Source organism: Notolabrus celidotus, chromosome 19 (assembly GCF_009762535.1).
Source record: "Notolabrus celidotus isolate fNotCel1 chromosome 19, fNotCel1.pri, whole genome shotgun sequence".
In the NCBI taxonomy this organism is placed as follows: domain Eukaryota; kingdom Metazoa; phylum Chordata; class Actinopteri; order Labriformes; family Labridae; genus Notolabrus; species Notolabrus celidotus.
In genome coordinates this window covers 10,598,833-10,615,155 of record NC_048290.1, presented here as the reverse complement: position 1 = coordinate 10,615,155, position 16,323 = coordinate 10,598,833, and the positions used below count along the sequence as shown (strand labels likewise).

General features: G+C 40.2%; 1 protein-coding gene across 2 annotated transcripts; it reads left to right on the top strand.

Moving 5' to 3' along the window:
* Positions 1-530: 530 nt before the first annotated feature.
* Positions 531-16,272, top strand: fam78ab (family with sequence similarity 78 member Ab). 2 transcript variants are annotated; one of them, XM_034710305.1, is made up of 3 exons: positions 531-1,024; positions 1,815-2,118; positions 10,520-16,272. In XM_034710305.1, the coding sequence occupies exons 2-3, from the start codon at positions 1,856-1,858 to the stop codon at positions 11,043-11,045; spliced, it is 789 nt and encodes a 262-aa protein (XP_034566196.1). In that variant the 5' UTR covers positions 531-1,024; positions 1,815-1,855; the 3' UTR covers positions 11,046-16,272. The 2 variants fall into 2 exon arrangements, with proteins under 2 accessions (XP_034566196.1, XP_034566195.1); XM_034710304.1 differs by lacking the exon at positions 531-1,024 and having other exon boundaries at positions 1,778-2,118.
* Positions 16,273-16,323: the final 51 nt, after the last annotated feature.

Sequence of the window (16,323 nt, the reverse complement as noted above, 5' to 3'; positions counted from 1 at the left end):
TATTAATGTATCCTCAAATGAAGAATATGGAAATGAAACTTTTACCATACCCTAATGGTAGAGCATATCATCAGCATATCATCAATTGTTATAATTATTATTGCCATTATAATAATTTCATAATTATTATTATTTATTATTGTTATTATTATTATTATTATTATTATTATTATTATTATTATTATTATTATTATTATTATAACAAGTGGCTGTGGTAGTGGTAGTGGTAGTAGCAGGCTACTACTATTAGTATACTCTTGAATTCGAAGAGACAGAAAAGTAAGGCTATCATTTCAGCTTTTTGTATACCCTCAAAACAAACACACACACAAACAAACATGGAAACAAACAAGGAAACTAAGCAATCAGGATATCCTCCTTGACGTTTAGGTTATCCTTGTTTGCTCCATATTTAGGCCTACAAATGTTCAACAGAAACAACCATGCCTTCATTTCCCAGCATGCGTGCAGCTCGGAGCGGAAGTGTCGTCTCAATGATACTTATAAAGCTGCTTCCCAGGCAGCTGAGAGAGACCAATGCGTAGCGGGGGTGAACCTGCCGTGGCAGCGATGGGACGAGCACGGAGAAATGACAGCTCGTGCGGCAGGAATTTAAGCTAAAACGCGTCCCAGCGCCAGGCAGGAGGAGCGCGGCTGTCTGTCGAACTATGTGACAGCAGACACTCGTCCCCCTGGAGACGTTACCATGTTTTCATTTATTTTTAAAATCAAAGAATGGATCTGGTGAAATGGGTTCTGAAGTTGACCCGGCGGTGTCCTCTGGATGTTGCAGGGCTGCTCTGTCTGAAACTCGACTAGATTTCAGCGCTCGTGGGCATGCTACCTCTCTCTGTGGGACTGTGAAATACAGTTGCAGCTGTAGTGGAGAAATAACGGGAACCGGTGTGCAGGAGCTAACGGAATTACCTCTCTGACCGAAGAAACTGTGTGAGCCACTGCTCAGTCTGAAATTTCTCCAGGATCTCGCCCTGCTGAGGAGACTTTCCTGTGAATTGTTTTATAGGTAGACTTCATTTTTTTGCATGTTGTTTTTTTGTCGGCTAAAAATAGACCACAATTCATGCACTTGCACTGCATGAGCCTTTAATCCGCACGCTCAGTGTAACGCTCTTAAATCGTCAAATTACACTTTTTATTGTGAGGAATTGGGGCCACGGCGGATTAAACGAACATTAGGCTGCAGCGCACTGTGTGAGCGTCACATCTGAAAGGCCACTTGGCGTTTTGAACTGTCCGCATGCACTGTCCAGCGCTGTTTACTAGGATTTCTGTCACCAGCTGGCTATGGATTTTTAGCCACTGGATAGTGCCGGGGTGTTTTTTCAGTGTCACAAAAGAGAACATAACGCCAGGATGTAACTTTAGCTGTTTGTGTTAATTATTTAGCTCATTACCCTGAAACTTTTACGCGCATCTTTCCAATGGATACATGTTGCCAAAGAGTCAAATATTTTTGTGATGAAGCGCATTTAGGAGACAGTGACTTGTGACCTGACAGCATGGAAACATCATGGCAAGGATAAGGAAAGTTACTGTACCTGCGCTTGTTTAATGAACTTGCTTTTACGCACCGGAAAGCATGCGCTCGAAGCTTCTCTAGGCTTGTCTTCTTCTTCTTCATCTTGAGTCTCATTTTTGATCAAAGGTGCATGATTTTTTTACGAGACTGTCTGCTATAAATAAACACCTTTTAATCTTGTAAGATTTTTCTTTCTTTTTTTTTTGGACACTATGATGTGGTTTCAACTGAGGTAATCTTCTTGCTGTTTCCATGCGTCTTTCTTCTCCCCCAGACCTCTGGACGTTGTTGTGGATTGTGTTGCTATTTAATGCAATGGGCTGTATCCAGAGTATCAGGTGTAAGCCCAAGAGTTTCCGAGACAGTATCATCGTCCTGGAGGTGAACAGTTCCATCGACCCCAACCCCACCAGCATCGACGAGTCATCCAGCGTGGTGCTGCGCTACCGGACACCGCACTTCAGAGCGTGTGCCCGGGTTCTGGTGCCGCCAGTAGCCGTTAAAGAGACATGGACCATCGGCTGGATTCAAGCGTGTAACCACATGGAGTTCTACAATACTTATGGAAACAAAGGGATGTGAGTATCATGGGCATCTTTTCATTGTGATATCAGGCTTTGACAGGTGTTGAGTAACCTCTAAGTTTCTTAAAGGATTTCCTGAGACTATTTCCTCTCTGCATCACATTTACGAAAAAGAAAGCTCACTCTGTCACTGTTGGCTAATTTGAGCACATTTTTTTTTCACACTGGCGTACAAAAACAGAGAAAAAAAATGCCACTCACGACTTCTCAGAACTCGAGGTGACATCTTGACTTGTGTCTTTTAGAGTTTGCAAGGTCCAAAACCAAAAGTTTACCGTCATTGATGACAAACATCAGCAGTGATTCAGGCCTTTTGATGAGGCTGGAACTTTTTTTGCAGATTTAAAGCAATATATTTTTGTTTACAAAAATGACAGAATAGAAGAATTGATGCCCAAAAGAGTTCATAACAATTTCCTAATGATCCAATGATCAATCTATGGATGATGGTTAACACTCTGGTTTGGTTATTTGGTATATTGGGACACTGCTTATGTTGCCTTATCGTACTCTGATTGCCATACACAATCACTTAGGTAACATTTGAAGAAGTGCTTCAACCCACATTCAAAGTTTGAATACCTTATATCAACAAATGTCACAATCAACAGATTTTTATGTGTAAGGTTAATCTAGAAACATCAGAACCAGAGAAACTCTTACATTTAAAAATGAGGAGGGTATTTCAGTGTCTTTTCAAGGGCTGAGTTATGAAACTGTTTGCCTTCCTGTTTTTGTCATGCAAAAAAGCTCATATTATGCTTCAGTTGAAATGTGAAGTGATGAATCTTTATGTCTGGCAGCAGCTGGGTTGCCCAGTTGTGCCGGTATAGCTGTGGAATCATAATATTCACGTCTGTATTGAGCAGAAGTAAAAGATTTCTAGCTAACTAATAAATTGACTTGTCTGTGTGAGTACTTTAAATTTCAATCAGTAGCTCAGTTATCTGCAGCATGTGGGCTCCTGGCTGTGTGCCTGCAAGCTACAAGGTACTTCAGACCCTGACAGATATGAGAAGAGGACATTGTGATGGAAAATAATTGCTCTGACCTTTCTGAACATGCACTTGTCAATATATAGCTGTTTTGAAACTGTTGTTATTAAATACACAAGCATAAGAGAGATCTTCATTAAGTAATTATTGTAACAACAGAGTGATAAGAGCTCTTTGTCTTTTCCCTCAGTGTTAGGGATTGTGTGTGCTTACGTGAGAGAGATACAGGTTGGACGAGCAGCATTTGTACTATATCCTGTAGTGAAAAACCACAAGTTAACAAGAATATTCTTTATCTGTAGACACTGCAGCTGAGGATGTGTGAGTGCTGCATGCCTAAGATTAGAGGTCCCCTCCCGAACACCCCCACCCCAGTATGGTCATACATGTGTGTGTTAGTATGTCAGAGAGACAGTGAGAGAACTCTTAGATCAATGCCCTCACTAAACTGCATTTATAGTAATTGTTGTTATCAACAAGCTACACCTTTATTCTGTGTTATGAAGTATGAAATGATTATCGAGCTGAAGCTTTAGTGCTACGTTTTTTTGCCAAGTGTCTTTTAATAACTGGTGTTTGTTCTATACAGGAAAACAAAAACAATCAGATACGCTACATTTTTGAAACATAAATCAGGCTGTCTACCCATTTTGAAGATTATAAAAAGAAAATGAAATTGTAGAAAGATTCATTTAAAGATTGATCTTGAAATTAAAAATTTGTCTGTGAGGTTAAATGTTACTCAGCAGCGTTTTCGGCTATTTAAAGCTCCCGTGAGGAACTAACAGTTTGTGTCGATTTTTGGTGCACCCTGTGGACAAAGTGGTATCTTTTATCTCTTTGCTTGTCTTGTCCTGTACATGTGGTGTCATCCATAATCTAAAAGTACATCTCATCCTGCTTCTTTAACAGTCAAATGTATAAGTCTGTGTGAACTACTGTTGAGGAAACTGCTAAAAACAAAAGAAGGCTGTTTCTGTAGCATCTCGTGTGACACCTACCCTGTGGCAGTGGTTTCAGGCTTTACAAACAGCTATAAATAAATAATCCATCTGGTTCCTGATGGTCTGGTTTGGTTTTATGGGCCATAAAGAGGCATCAGTGTTAGTTTTAGTCTGTCTCATGATCAGTTTAAGAACTCCTCACAGTAGCTTTAAAATCCCTCACAAGATAAGTGCTTTAAGGCAAATGTGAAAAGGAATAAAGTTCTAAAGAAGGGAACCGATATGTTACCAAATTTGCAGCCAACAAACACAAAATTAAAAAAATTCATTGCCAAAAACTAAATATATATAACAATACTCCCCCCTAACAAAGAACAGCACTAATAGCAAGCTTGATCTAACCAACATGGATGTAACTGATACCTGCACACACATATAGCACTATATATAGGGGTTTCGGAATGCACCCACCCACCTAGCAGCGGTGTTTGCAGAGGCAAATCCCCCTGTTCATGCAGTGTTATCATTAAAATTTCAACCTCTGTAGCTCATGCACTCAAAAAACATACTCTTATACATTCATATATTTAAGTCATAAAACTTGACGATCGCCGCCAAGGCCACAATTCTCATTTTTAAATCCCTCTTAGGATGCGAGAGATGAGTCTGCTCTCACTGCTGAGATTCTCATACTAAGTAGTTTCTTTGATGGCAATAAAGCTTCAGAATGCTGTAATTGGACAGAACAGCTGAGGACAGTAATGAGGATGATTTCTCCGTTGGCTTTAGATGATGTATTTGGGATTCTGGACACATTCAGTGAACTCTCCTCTCGTCTGCTGTCCTTGCCTTTCAGAAGATACAGTGTTTTAGGTTTGGACTGTGTATATATTTATGAACAGACAGGCACAGAAACAAGGATTCATGGGATGCTCAAAAATGTATGAAAAATGGTGAAAAGTTAAGCTAAATATCTTTATTATTCATCCATTGAAAGTTTAAAACCACTTAATACTCACTCAACAGTAGTGTTCCTCTGATGGTAACTCAAGTTGTGAACTCAAATACTATTACATTGGTTAGCAACCAAAAAGACCACAGACCATGAGAATCTGGAGAGACAATGCACAATAATCTAAGCTACAGTCGACATTCAACTACCTCCTAGCTAATAGTCCACTGGCAAAGTCTGATTAAAAACAACTTTATCAACCTTATTTGATTTTTATTTCAATGCAACATCAAATAGGGCACTATTTCCAAATTGAGCATATTCATTCATAAAATAGATTATTTGGAAATCTGCTTGGACCACACGGCCTCCATCTGTTGACGTCAATTGTTCAGCGAGCGATCCCGTACATTTGCATGCAAATAAAAGTGCGTCCAGGAGGATAACAATGGACAGGTGGTTAAAATGCTTCTTGTTTGACAGAAATAAATCGGTGTGCTGCATGGGTCATCAAAGGTACTAGCTGCCTCAATCTTTAATTATTTCTGAAAAATATTGCACTACAAATGCATAGAATTTGTGTCATCTTTCATTTCAATGTTATTATGACACTGTAAAACCACATGCATACATTTATTCATGTTATTTTCCCATATTATTTCCTGAAAAATGTTCTCGGCCATACAAAGGGGTACTTGGCTGAAATTGTTTTGGAAAGGGGGTACACAAGCCAAAAATGTTTGACAACCCCTGCTCTAAATGATCCGGCCTTCGTAGCCTGCTTTGACCCCTCAGGCTGAAACAAAATGAGACGGTCTGGTCTTTAAAGGACATTTGTTCTCACCCTTACGTTATATGTGTCAAATAGTACCATTGCTGTCGCCTAGCAAAAGGTGGCTGACTAGCTATCACAGCTATGTCATGTCACTTAGCTAGCATCACCATAATTTAAAAATAATGTCAAGTTTCTTTTTTATCATTTGCATCGCTCACAATTCAAATGAGTTCAAAGCAAAACCTTATATTAGACATTGTATTACTTGGCAGCATGAGGAGTTTGAATTAGCGTGCAAAGAATTATGGGATATGTTGACCCTGAAAGAAACATGGGATGTTTCCTTTGTGGCCTGGAGAAGTAGGCTGCGTTTGTCAGCCACATTTGAAGGAGCCGTTGGAATGGGATGGTCTTTGGCGTGCCGCTGTGATGCAATCAGTCCTCAAATGCATCCTTTGAAGGATGCAGCCTCTGACTTGGGGCACAGCTGTAGAGTAGGCATACATTTGTTGCTTGCAGTAATGTAAGCTACAGCCATTGGTGAAGTTGGCTAGTGTTTGTTGAATGCTAACAGTAGCTCTATGTATGGTTGACATGAGATTTTAATGATTGAATTTCTTTAGAGTAAGTTCTCAGTTATAAAGTGAAGTCATTGTTTGATTTGTTGGATTGCCTACACTTGGGTAATTTTCCTTGAATACAGCAGTACACTTTTTGAAGCCTTTGAGCTTCCCACACTGAGTGCGATGTCAGAGGTAAATGTCTGCCTTGTGAACACTGTGAATCATGTACCCTAAAATAAAAGTCCAATTGTTGATAGTGTGTTAGTCTATACAAACTCATACATGCACACTTACACCTTTGGGTGAAGACACTTAAGCATGCTGTAATTGCTTGAATAACTACCTTGGCAGCCAATTTCTATCACTTCCACCCCTACAAAGTCGATCTAATCTTCACCATCTGTGAAATTAGGGGTCTTGTGACTGCTTTTATAACGTCTCATCAACAGATGCAAACACATGCAAATGAATGTGGCAGCAAAGTAACACAAACAGGAAATGAGCTGTCTCCACACCACTAAAATATCATCAGTGACGCGGTTTGCAAACTACTGCTGTCAGCTTTCAACTCTTTTATTAGATCACCCATCTAGTGTGGTCAGTTTCAGCCCTTGAAATCAACTTCCATTCAGGGTTTTGTCAAAAACACATTTCTTCACTGCTTCTGCAAAGTTGATGCAATCTTCACAATGTGATGCAAGAAAGCAGATACCTTTTGGAAGGTTTTAGAGCTGCTATGCAAAAGGTTTCCTTTACTCCCAGACATGTGATGGCAGCGTGGTGAATATGACCCAAGAGGTATGGGTTCTATCAAACCTTTGCTAGAGAGTTTTCAGTGTTGCTACTCAAAGCACTGAGCCAATTAAAACTTGAGGTTTAAAGCCAAAGGTGAACAGGAAATGGCAACTATGCAGTACAGTAAAGGTTTTAAACTTTTAAAAGCCCTTTAAATGAACTCATGTATCATTAACACCACCTGTCATGTTCGAAATCTGCCTGTTTGCCTCCTTTTAAACTGCTTGGTATTTAACAGTATCAAATATATTAAAAAGAAAAACACCTTTCTTATAACAGAACTGTCTTATTAAGTTAAATTGTTCCAGTTTGCATTAGTACTGCTTGCTGCAAAGGCTAGGCTTTTGACAATAAGGGCCTGTGTCTTCTCATGGCATTTATTAACCTGGCAGCACCCACGGCCCCAGTTTCAGAGTGCTTCTCACCAGCACTATTGCTAGGTTTTGAAAGTTGTCCTATGGCACTTCAGCTTCCCTGAGTAGTGCATGGGTAGGTTTTTCTCTTTACAGACCTTTGCCAATATTGTTAATGAAGTTGATACCAGAAGTTCTGTCCCTCTATGAGTCTGATTGGTCGACGATGAAGATGTGACACTGATAACCGCGAAGGTGTACCAAAAGCAAACTATCTTCAATGGATAGGGCTTGACAGCCGAAGTCTGGCCCTTCTTGATTTTGATTGGATGGAGATGTGATATCCACAGATGCAGCAGAAAAAAATCTTTTGACACTGAGGGCTTTTCACACTTATGACACTGAGTACTGCAGATACTGAACTGCATTGGTTTTGTTTACAAACTAGGTGCTGCCAGCACAAAAAAACGTTTTAGTGGACACAGGCCCTTACTTTGCCTAACTTAGCTATTTACTTTTACCATTAATGCATTGCACCTTTAACTAACTGTGTATCACTCACTTTTGGTACACTACTTGAACCATTAATCTATTACTTTTAGCCGATACCATATCGATAACCACTAGCTATTTACTTTAACCATGTGTGAGGCTAATTTTCATCATTCAGCACCCACTTCTAAAACACTGTTAGCTAGCTATTGCTGATTAGCTAACTTTCTAAATGTTTTCTATTTACTTCAGCTTTTTTTAACTGTTGTTCCATTGAGTTAGCCATATCCACAGTTTTTCCATTACATTTCCCTTATGTTTTACACTACAGCCAATACTTGAACATAGCTATTTAAAACCCTTTTTAAATATTGGAAACAATTACATGTTTGAGATGAATTAATACCTGTCAATGTTAGCTACTAATTCAAAAATATCTTGCTAACCAGCTCTCATACCAAACGGCAAAAATATGAGTCCAATGCGGAATTGCTAAAAACTGCAGTTCGTCGAGGATCTGCTTGAGGCTGGCTCCAGAAGTACCAGAAACCACATACACACCAATTCAAAAAAGCCGATCTTTACAGCAGAAATAAACATGTTTACAGCCTGGTACAAAAAACGAGTGTAGTCTGGATAGCTCATCTCTCGATCGGCACACACTGTAGGGGGGGTAAATTTTTTTCTAACGCTGCAATTTTGAAGATATTGAGATTACGAGTCTACTAATGAGAGGCACAGGTGACTTGACTGACAGGCGGGAACACTGTAGCTGTTGGCTAGGAGGCTCAAAGCCCGCCTCTTTACGTCATAATCACTCGACAGCAGCACTATGGCTGCCGCCGCCGATTGGCCTCAAAACAGCGCTTTGGAAACAGATGGGTGACGTCACAGATACTAAGTCCATATTTTATACAGTCTATGTCTCATACCCTTTTATTTGTGACCTCTGTTGATCGAGTGTCACATCCTACTGCATAGAAATAAACCTTTTTGTTAATTTGTAATTTCAATAGACATCACTGCATTAGAGCGCATGCAGCGTTTACATACTGACACGCTCAGCACTCACAATGCAAAGTAGTTGAGTTTTTTAAGTGAATCATTTTCGACATTTCTGCAGTTTTGTCACTAACACTCACACCACTTTCAGAGAGCATTTGGCTGTGACAAAGCTGGCATTGATGACACAAACAGAAATTGAGCCACATCTCTGCAATGCTTTCCCGACTCGTCATCAAAGTTCCTCAGTTGCTAGATGACGCCTCATTGTATCTGTGTGCCGTCTAATATGATCGATGTGCTTTCGCTTTTTCCCTACGCTGCTGTAACCTGCTACATTATGCTCTTGCTGACTGTTCATTCATGTGGAGGACGAGGTCTCAGTTTGCCCGTCAAACAAACAAGCACTGAGGCTATTCAGTGTGCTCATAAATAATAAAAAGGAGAAGTTTTCCTGAGAATCTGATGCATATATTCACTTTTGCAATGTTTTGGTATTGGAGCTGTCTGAGGTCATGACAAAATGGAAAATTGCTGCAAATTGTTTTGGACCAGCTGAAAGGATTAAGTGATTTTTTCTTTTTCAAACAGAAATGGACATACACACACACACACACACACACACACACACACAAGAGCCAAGTCGCACACCCAAACACACACAATCTCACACGCACATGGGCTAGCTATTATCATGCCCGACATGCTAATCTCCCCCCCTGGGTGAATACATAAATCACAATGCGAGGCCAGGCCAAGCAGGCAGGAAGTCATGTGGCTGGTGATCACACTGTTATCTCCTCAGTCCTGCTGATCCTCAGTAACGGGGAATGAAAGGTGATCTTGTTCCTGCTGCGGGCGGAAAATCAATAACTTGACACGGCAGAGGTAGCAGGTCACTTAAGTTTTAGTGTTGCCTGCTGTGCATGTCACAATATTTTACCGTTACATTGTGTTTCTGGCCAACAGTTTGAAAATTGGTGGAAAGATCCAACTGTGATCCATCTGTGAAAGGAGGCCTTGCTTCACCATTGAGATGCAAATTCTCTATACAGACAGGATTAGACAGGAAAGCTTTTGAAATGGTGTAGTGTACCAGACATGAACTGAAAGGAAAGTTATGGTTTTTCACAACTTTTGACTGTTTTTATGGTTTTCAGCCAGATTTTTATAAGTAGCCTATTAGAGATTGTTGAAAAATTAAAGGCTTGTGAGTGAAAAGAACATAACAAAGGCAACGGTAGCACCATGATCCATCCTGTTAGTTAGAAACCTTCATCTTAGTTTGCAGAAAGCTTTCTGTTCAACTTAGGTCAACTTGTTCTTGTGCATGCCAGAGTCACATAATGGCACTATCTTTTCCATATGAAACTTTGAGTTGGAAAAAAAGTCAATGGATTGTTTTTTGTTGACTTGTTTTCACTCAAGATATGACAAAGCAAAAGTCTAATTTGTTTTGTAGCTTAATGTCGATGAGCTCCACTGATAGGCGAATCCTCATATGTAACTTCTTTCAATTTCCAGGTCAAGTTGGGAGCTCCCCGACCTTCGTGATGGGAAAATCCAAGCCATCAGCGACTCAGACGGGGTCAACTATCCTTGGTACGGCAACACCACAGAGACCTGCACTGTCGTAGGCCCCACCAAGAAGGACAACAAGTTTACCGTTAGCATGAATGACAATTTCTACCCCAGCGTGACCTGGGGCGTGCCCGTCAGCGACAGCAATGTGCCTCAGCTTAGCAGCATCCGCCGCGACCAGAGCTTTACCACCTGGCTTGTGGCGATCAACCAGGCCACGTCAGAGACGCTCGTCCTACAGACAATCCGCTGGAGGATGCGGCTCCACATCAGAGTGGACCCAGAGAAGCCTCTGGGCAACCGGGCTGTCCTGAACGAGCCCGTGGCCCAGGACCAGCCTCAGATCCTGGGCAAGAACGAGCCCATCCCCACTAACGCCATGGTCAAGCCTAACGCCAACGATGCCCAGGTGCTGATGTGGCGGCCAAAGAATGGTGACCCTGTGGTGGTCATCCCACCCAAATATTGACCTGCTTCACTGACCAGACTGGCCTTGGATACCTTAACAGTATCATCTCTTATTATTTTCTTTTTTTATGTTCCTGCTCATCACCAGCTCTCACTGCTTTAACCTTTTCTCTCCTTTTTGCCTCAAAATTCTCCTCTTTTATGTTTCAAACGGCTGAAAAAAGGAAAAATGGGCCGAGACTAAGACACCAGCTTTGAGAATAGGTAAAGCTGGAGAAAGCTTCGAGCCGAGGGCTTGAACTTAAAACTGGAGTGAACAAACTGCAACCATTCTACCTTCAGACTGGGTCGGGTCGCACTGTGCTAAATGAAATCATTACAAAAATGAAAAACTAGACAATTTCTTTGTTTTTTATCTCAGTTTTATATATTTTGGCCACATGGGTCAATTGTTTTGAGTTTGTGATTGTGGGTGAATTTAAGTATTTACATGTCCATGACCATGTCTGAGCACATGCTACATACGTGGACATGTGCAAACCTTGTGTATGAATACCAGTTGTGTTTTAATTTATAGGCTGGGAGAGAGTGCATTGAATTCTATGTGTTGATTTTGTCCTTTACTACAAGAGACATATTGTATTGGGTGACATACTAGATTTTAGTACTTTTTTTAAAAACATGCAAGACATTCAATCCATGCTGCCTTAAGTTTACATCGCTTTCCACTGCAAACGTATTCGCCTTAAACAAAGTGCAATGCAGTATTTTGTTCATTTGTCCCGGCTCTTCCAGACCATTGGTGCTGGCATGTGTGGGTTTAGGACAGGAACGACACCACAGAGGAAGACCCGGGAGTGGGTACAGTCTAGGCTTTAAGGTTCAGGTGCAGATGTGTCGTCTCAAGAGTACATTTAGCCCCATGTGTTGACACAATTGTGTTTCAAGTGCATTGCTGAATAGAAGAAAACATCAGCAGAGCTAAACCTTTTCAACAGCAACCAACAAGGTAACATGCAATAACAACTAAAGCAAATACGACTTACAAGCACTCCCTCTTTAACCTTGTTTATTTCTTTATACTTGGCCTATAGGCACTTGTAGCATTCAGAATCTGACATAGGTCTTCCTTTGGGTGTAACATTTCATCTCAGGGCCCTATTTTCACTTCCCTCTCTCTCTTTTTTCACTATCCTGTCTGGCCTCCTCTTTTGTGCCATTGTGAATAACTGAGTGTTTGCATTGCTCATCTAACAATCAGTACTTTGATTAATATGCATCTACAGGGTGAATATCTTGTAATAACTGGAGAATAGAAACAGCAGGATATCTGCTGAGCTGTCGGTTACTTTTTTCTCAGTTTGTCTGACAATCTTACACAGATTGTACTTATTTTTGTTGCCTTCCTTAGAATGAATACCACCACCTTATTTTCATAAATACTGAGATCAAGACACGTTTGTAGCTCCTGTTAACAGTCTTTGACTCATATCCTCAAGCATAAGCGTCATTTACACCAGAGTTCTTCCGCTCCCTCCTGCCTCACTCTTTTCTGTCTTTCGTGTTATTTGTATCTGTTGTCGAGGCTGAAAAGCAGAGCAGAGGAAGCATGCAAGTTTGATCCTGACTGCTCGGTTGGCATATAGATGACCCACTTCCCCTGCCTTGCCAGTTGCAGCTCTCGCTGCAGAAATGTAGGGCTTGTCTCCCTTTATTACACCGCCAGCAAATGTAAGACACAAACATGCATAAATAAACAGCTCTGCTCAGCTAAATAACAATGATAAATGAGATGGTGACTAATAAACTGCTAATCTGCGAGAAGGGCTGCAAACTCGAACTTTTAAAAGCAGAAAAAAACACGAAATACACACCAGAGCTTTTTATCTCCTCGTCATGGGAAGAAAATTAGAGTAATAAGTAATTCATGTACACAGGCTTTACTGAGATCGTCTTTTGAGCTCCCTGTGATTATTTTAAGATGTAGAAAGCATCTTGCAAGTTTGGCAAACCGTGTTGTGGATCCAAACAAAGACAAAATCCTCAAGTTTAACCTAAGCTAGTATTTTCAAAGATCATATAGCTGCAGCTGTTTCAGTATATTAGCATCTTTTATACCAACAAAAGCATTTATCCATCTAACTTGTTTCAGGCTACATTGCTTTTCACATTAAAAAACAGAATGATATTGTAATTTAACTCAGCAGTCTTTTGATTTGGCTGTATGCTAAATTTTAGCTTGCACTTGCCAAACCAGAAGAAGGGGTTAAAAGATAGCTTTGCTTAATTGCAACTAAATGCACAAAATTCTAATAATAAACATCTTACATCTTATTTATTGCTTCCATACAAAAACCAAATGGTAGAAATGACTACGATAATCTATATGTCTAACAGGATGTGCCCCCTGTCTTGAAGCTAGGCTAATCTAGCTTAACCATTTTCTGGCTCTAGAGTTTTATAACTTCTAATCTAGTTCTCAGCAAGAAAGCAAATATTTCCAAAACATCCTACTATTTTTAACATGATTGAAACAGCGGTAAAATGACAACAATAAATCAAACTGTGGAGCATTAGCAAGTTTACAGCTCTGCTGTGAAATTGTTGACTTATGGCCTATGTCCATACACACATTTTGTTTTGTGACTGCACCATGACGTCAATTTCAGAGCTCTTCTAATCTGTGTTAACTGTTATAAGTTTATGAAACCTTCCTTCTTTTAGTTGGCTGCTATTAAGTTTTCAGAAAAATTGCTATTTACACCTCATATTTGCTTTTGTTTGATTGAATTTACATTGAAAATGTGAAAACAATTAACTGAAACAGTACCATAGCATTAGCAGCAGCTCTAGACTTGGAAACTTTACCCAAAATAGTTTCTGCTCTGTACAGACATCTGCCATTGCAGTTGACAAAGTTGATATTTGAAATCCTGCACCTACTTGATTTTGATTGGATGATGATTAAAATGAGACATTGAAGGGTGCAGTGGTATTCCAAAAATGTGACTAAACAGCTAATGCTGAGTGCTGAAATGCTTCACTGCATTGATTGTGTTCAGAAACCAAGTAGCACAAAATATGCTATGAGTGGACACAGGTCCTAATATACCAAACTTTGACCAGCTCAAATATCAATTTGTGATGTATATTTGATGCCAGCAGCTAAACAGTTATTTCCCCAAATTATAACTACATTGTACATTACACACATGACTGCATTCGACCCATCCATTTGGCTGTGTAACCGCAATAGCCTGTGCTTGGTTTCAATGTGGCTTTGTGGTGAAGGGAGAGGAAGATGTTGAAAAGCTATTGGGGGACTGCTGTCATAATTAGACCTGCAGTGACACACTTACATGCCCTAGATGGACTCAACTGTTCTGAGGCATGCTATGTAACCTAAGGGCTAGCTGACCCAGACCTTTGCTGTTTAACTTCACTTAAACATCACCCCGAACTCCAAGGTCCTTAACGCACTCAAAGACAGTCCAGTGGCTTGTGGGCGAATGAATATGAAGGTGGCAACAACTTTAATCTATTTAGACGTTAGAGCCAGCTTGAAATAACGTTGATATTTTGCCAAGCACAACTTGGATGTCAACCGCAAAGAAAGCTGTAGTTCATATTTTTGGACTCCATGACCCTTCACCCAACGTAGTGGGGCTATTTTGGCATGGCCAACTGCCTAGTAGTGTCTTGCCATGACCTATGGACACTGATAGTACTCAAGCTGGACTAAAAGTAATGTAATTAAACCTTGACATGCAGAGAGAGCTGCTCACACGATGTGTGTGCATGTGAAATCCCATTTGCAGGGATTTAGGCAGGTCAGGGAGTTTCTCTGATGCATCGCGACTGTTGATTAGTCATGATTCTTCCTCTTTCTGTCTTTCCCTCTCATATACACATGGACAGTGTAGGGAAGGTAGCGTCCTTGTCAGTGAATAGGGACAGACATTGTCCTCCTCAACACACACACACACACACACACACACACACACACACACACAGAAACACACACTCACACATACACACACAAACACCTCCAGGGGAAAGGAGCAGGCCTGGTGTGGTATCTGATTGTCACAGCAGTGTCACATTGGCAGTGTGAACTCGTTTGTCGGCCCTGCACGTGGCCCATCTGATGAACACATGCACATGCTACAAAGCCATATGCACAAACACACACTTGTTTAGTTGTATGTAAACAGGGAGTGATAAATGTACCTGTCTGTGTTGTTAAACGAGAGTATTAATATGAAAGTGAAATGAAAGTATTGGGGCTATTAATTAGGTGCCTGTCATTAATCATCAGCATTTCATGTTACATTTTAGAAAAAGGGCACTAAATTGTTTATTCTCTATGTGTGTGTGTGTGACACAGTTGAAATGTGTCAGTGATGTGTATTTATGTTCACACACAAGAAAAACTTTCAAATAATGTTTGTGCTTCCTGAATTAAGCCACAGAAAAACAAAAATTGCACATTGTTGGTTTGCTGTATGGAAGGCCAAAAGTGCCAAAAATTGGATAGAGCCAAAACCGCTGCAGTAGGCCGATGAGGGCATTGTTATTAGTACAACAAAAAACTCTTGTCACATGATAACAAGCTTGTCTTGGGTTGTTTTGGATAATTTGAGGCTTTTATAAAACATGCATTCACATGAAAAAACATCCAAACATTTAATTGTAGCCATTTGGAAGGGTGTTAGTCGCAGTGTTTTCTGCTTGTCATGCAGTGCCAAGTGAAGGAAAGCCTCCTGTCCTAAACCTACACCTTTACAGTTCTTATGAGGGCTGCTATCGTTTCTCCACACCTTTATGTTGTTATTTAACCCCCCAATGAAACATCCTCCTTTTATTTAAACCAGTAATACATCCCAAAGTTCACACTCAGGACCGCCTGCCTTCATTTCCCGGCTTTTCCTGTTTAGTTTTATCCCGATGCAAAAGAGAAGTTACTTTCACTTTCTCTGTTCTATTTCTTTTAGAAGTAAAATCAACACAATCACATGGTTCAAGAACAACCCTAAATGTAGCACAAAAGATGATATGGGCAGCCATGTGTGTTTCTCATGTTGTTTGGTTTGTTTTCTTAAAATACAGCACTGAAATAGTCAATTTCTGTTCTTTTGTTTAGCTTTGACTTTTCCACCAATACTTGAAAATGGGTCAGTTCTGGCAATTATTTAAAACTGTGAAAATGCACAACACTGGGGAAAAAATAAAATATATAAAAATGTCTTTTTCATGAATGAATAAAATGTGCAAAATATGGTACTATACTTTTTGTTGACTGCTTTTCTTTGTAGCTTGAAAATGTACTTCTGTCTGTC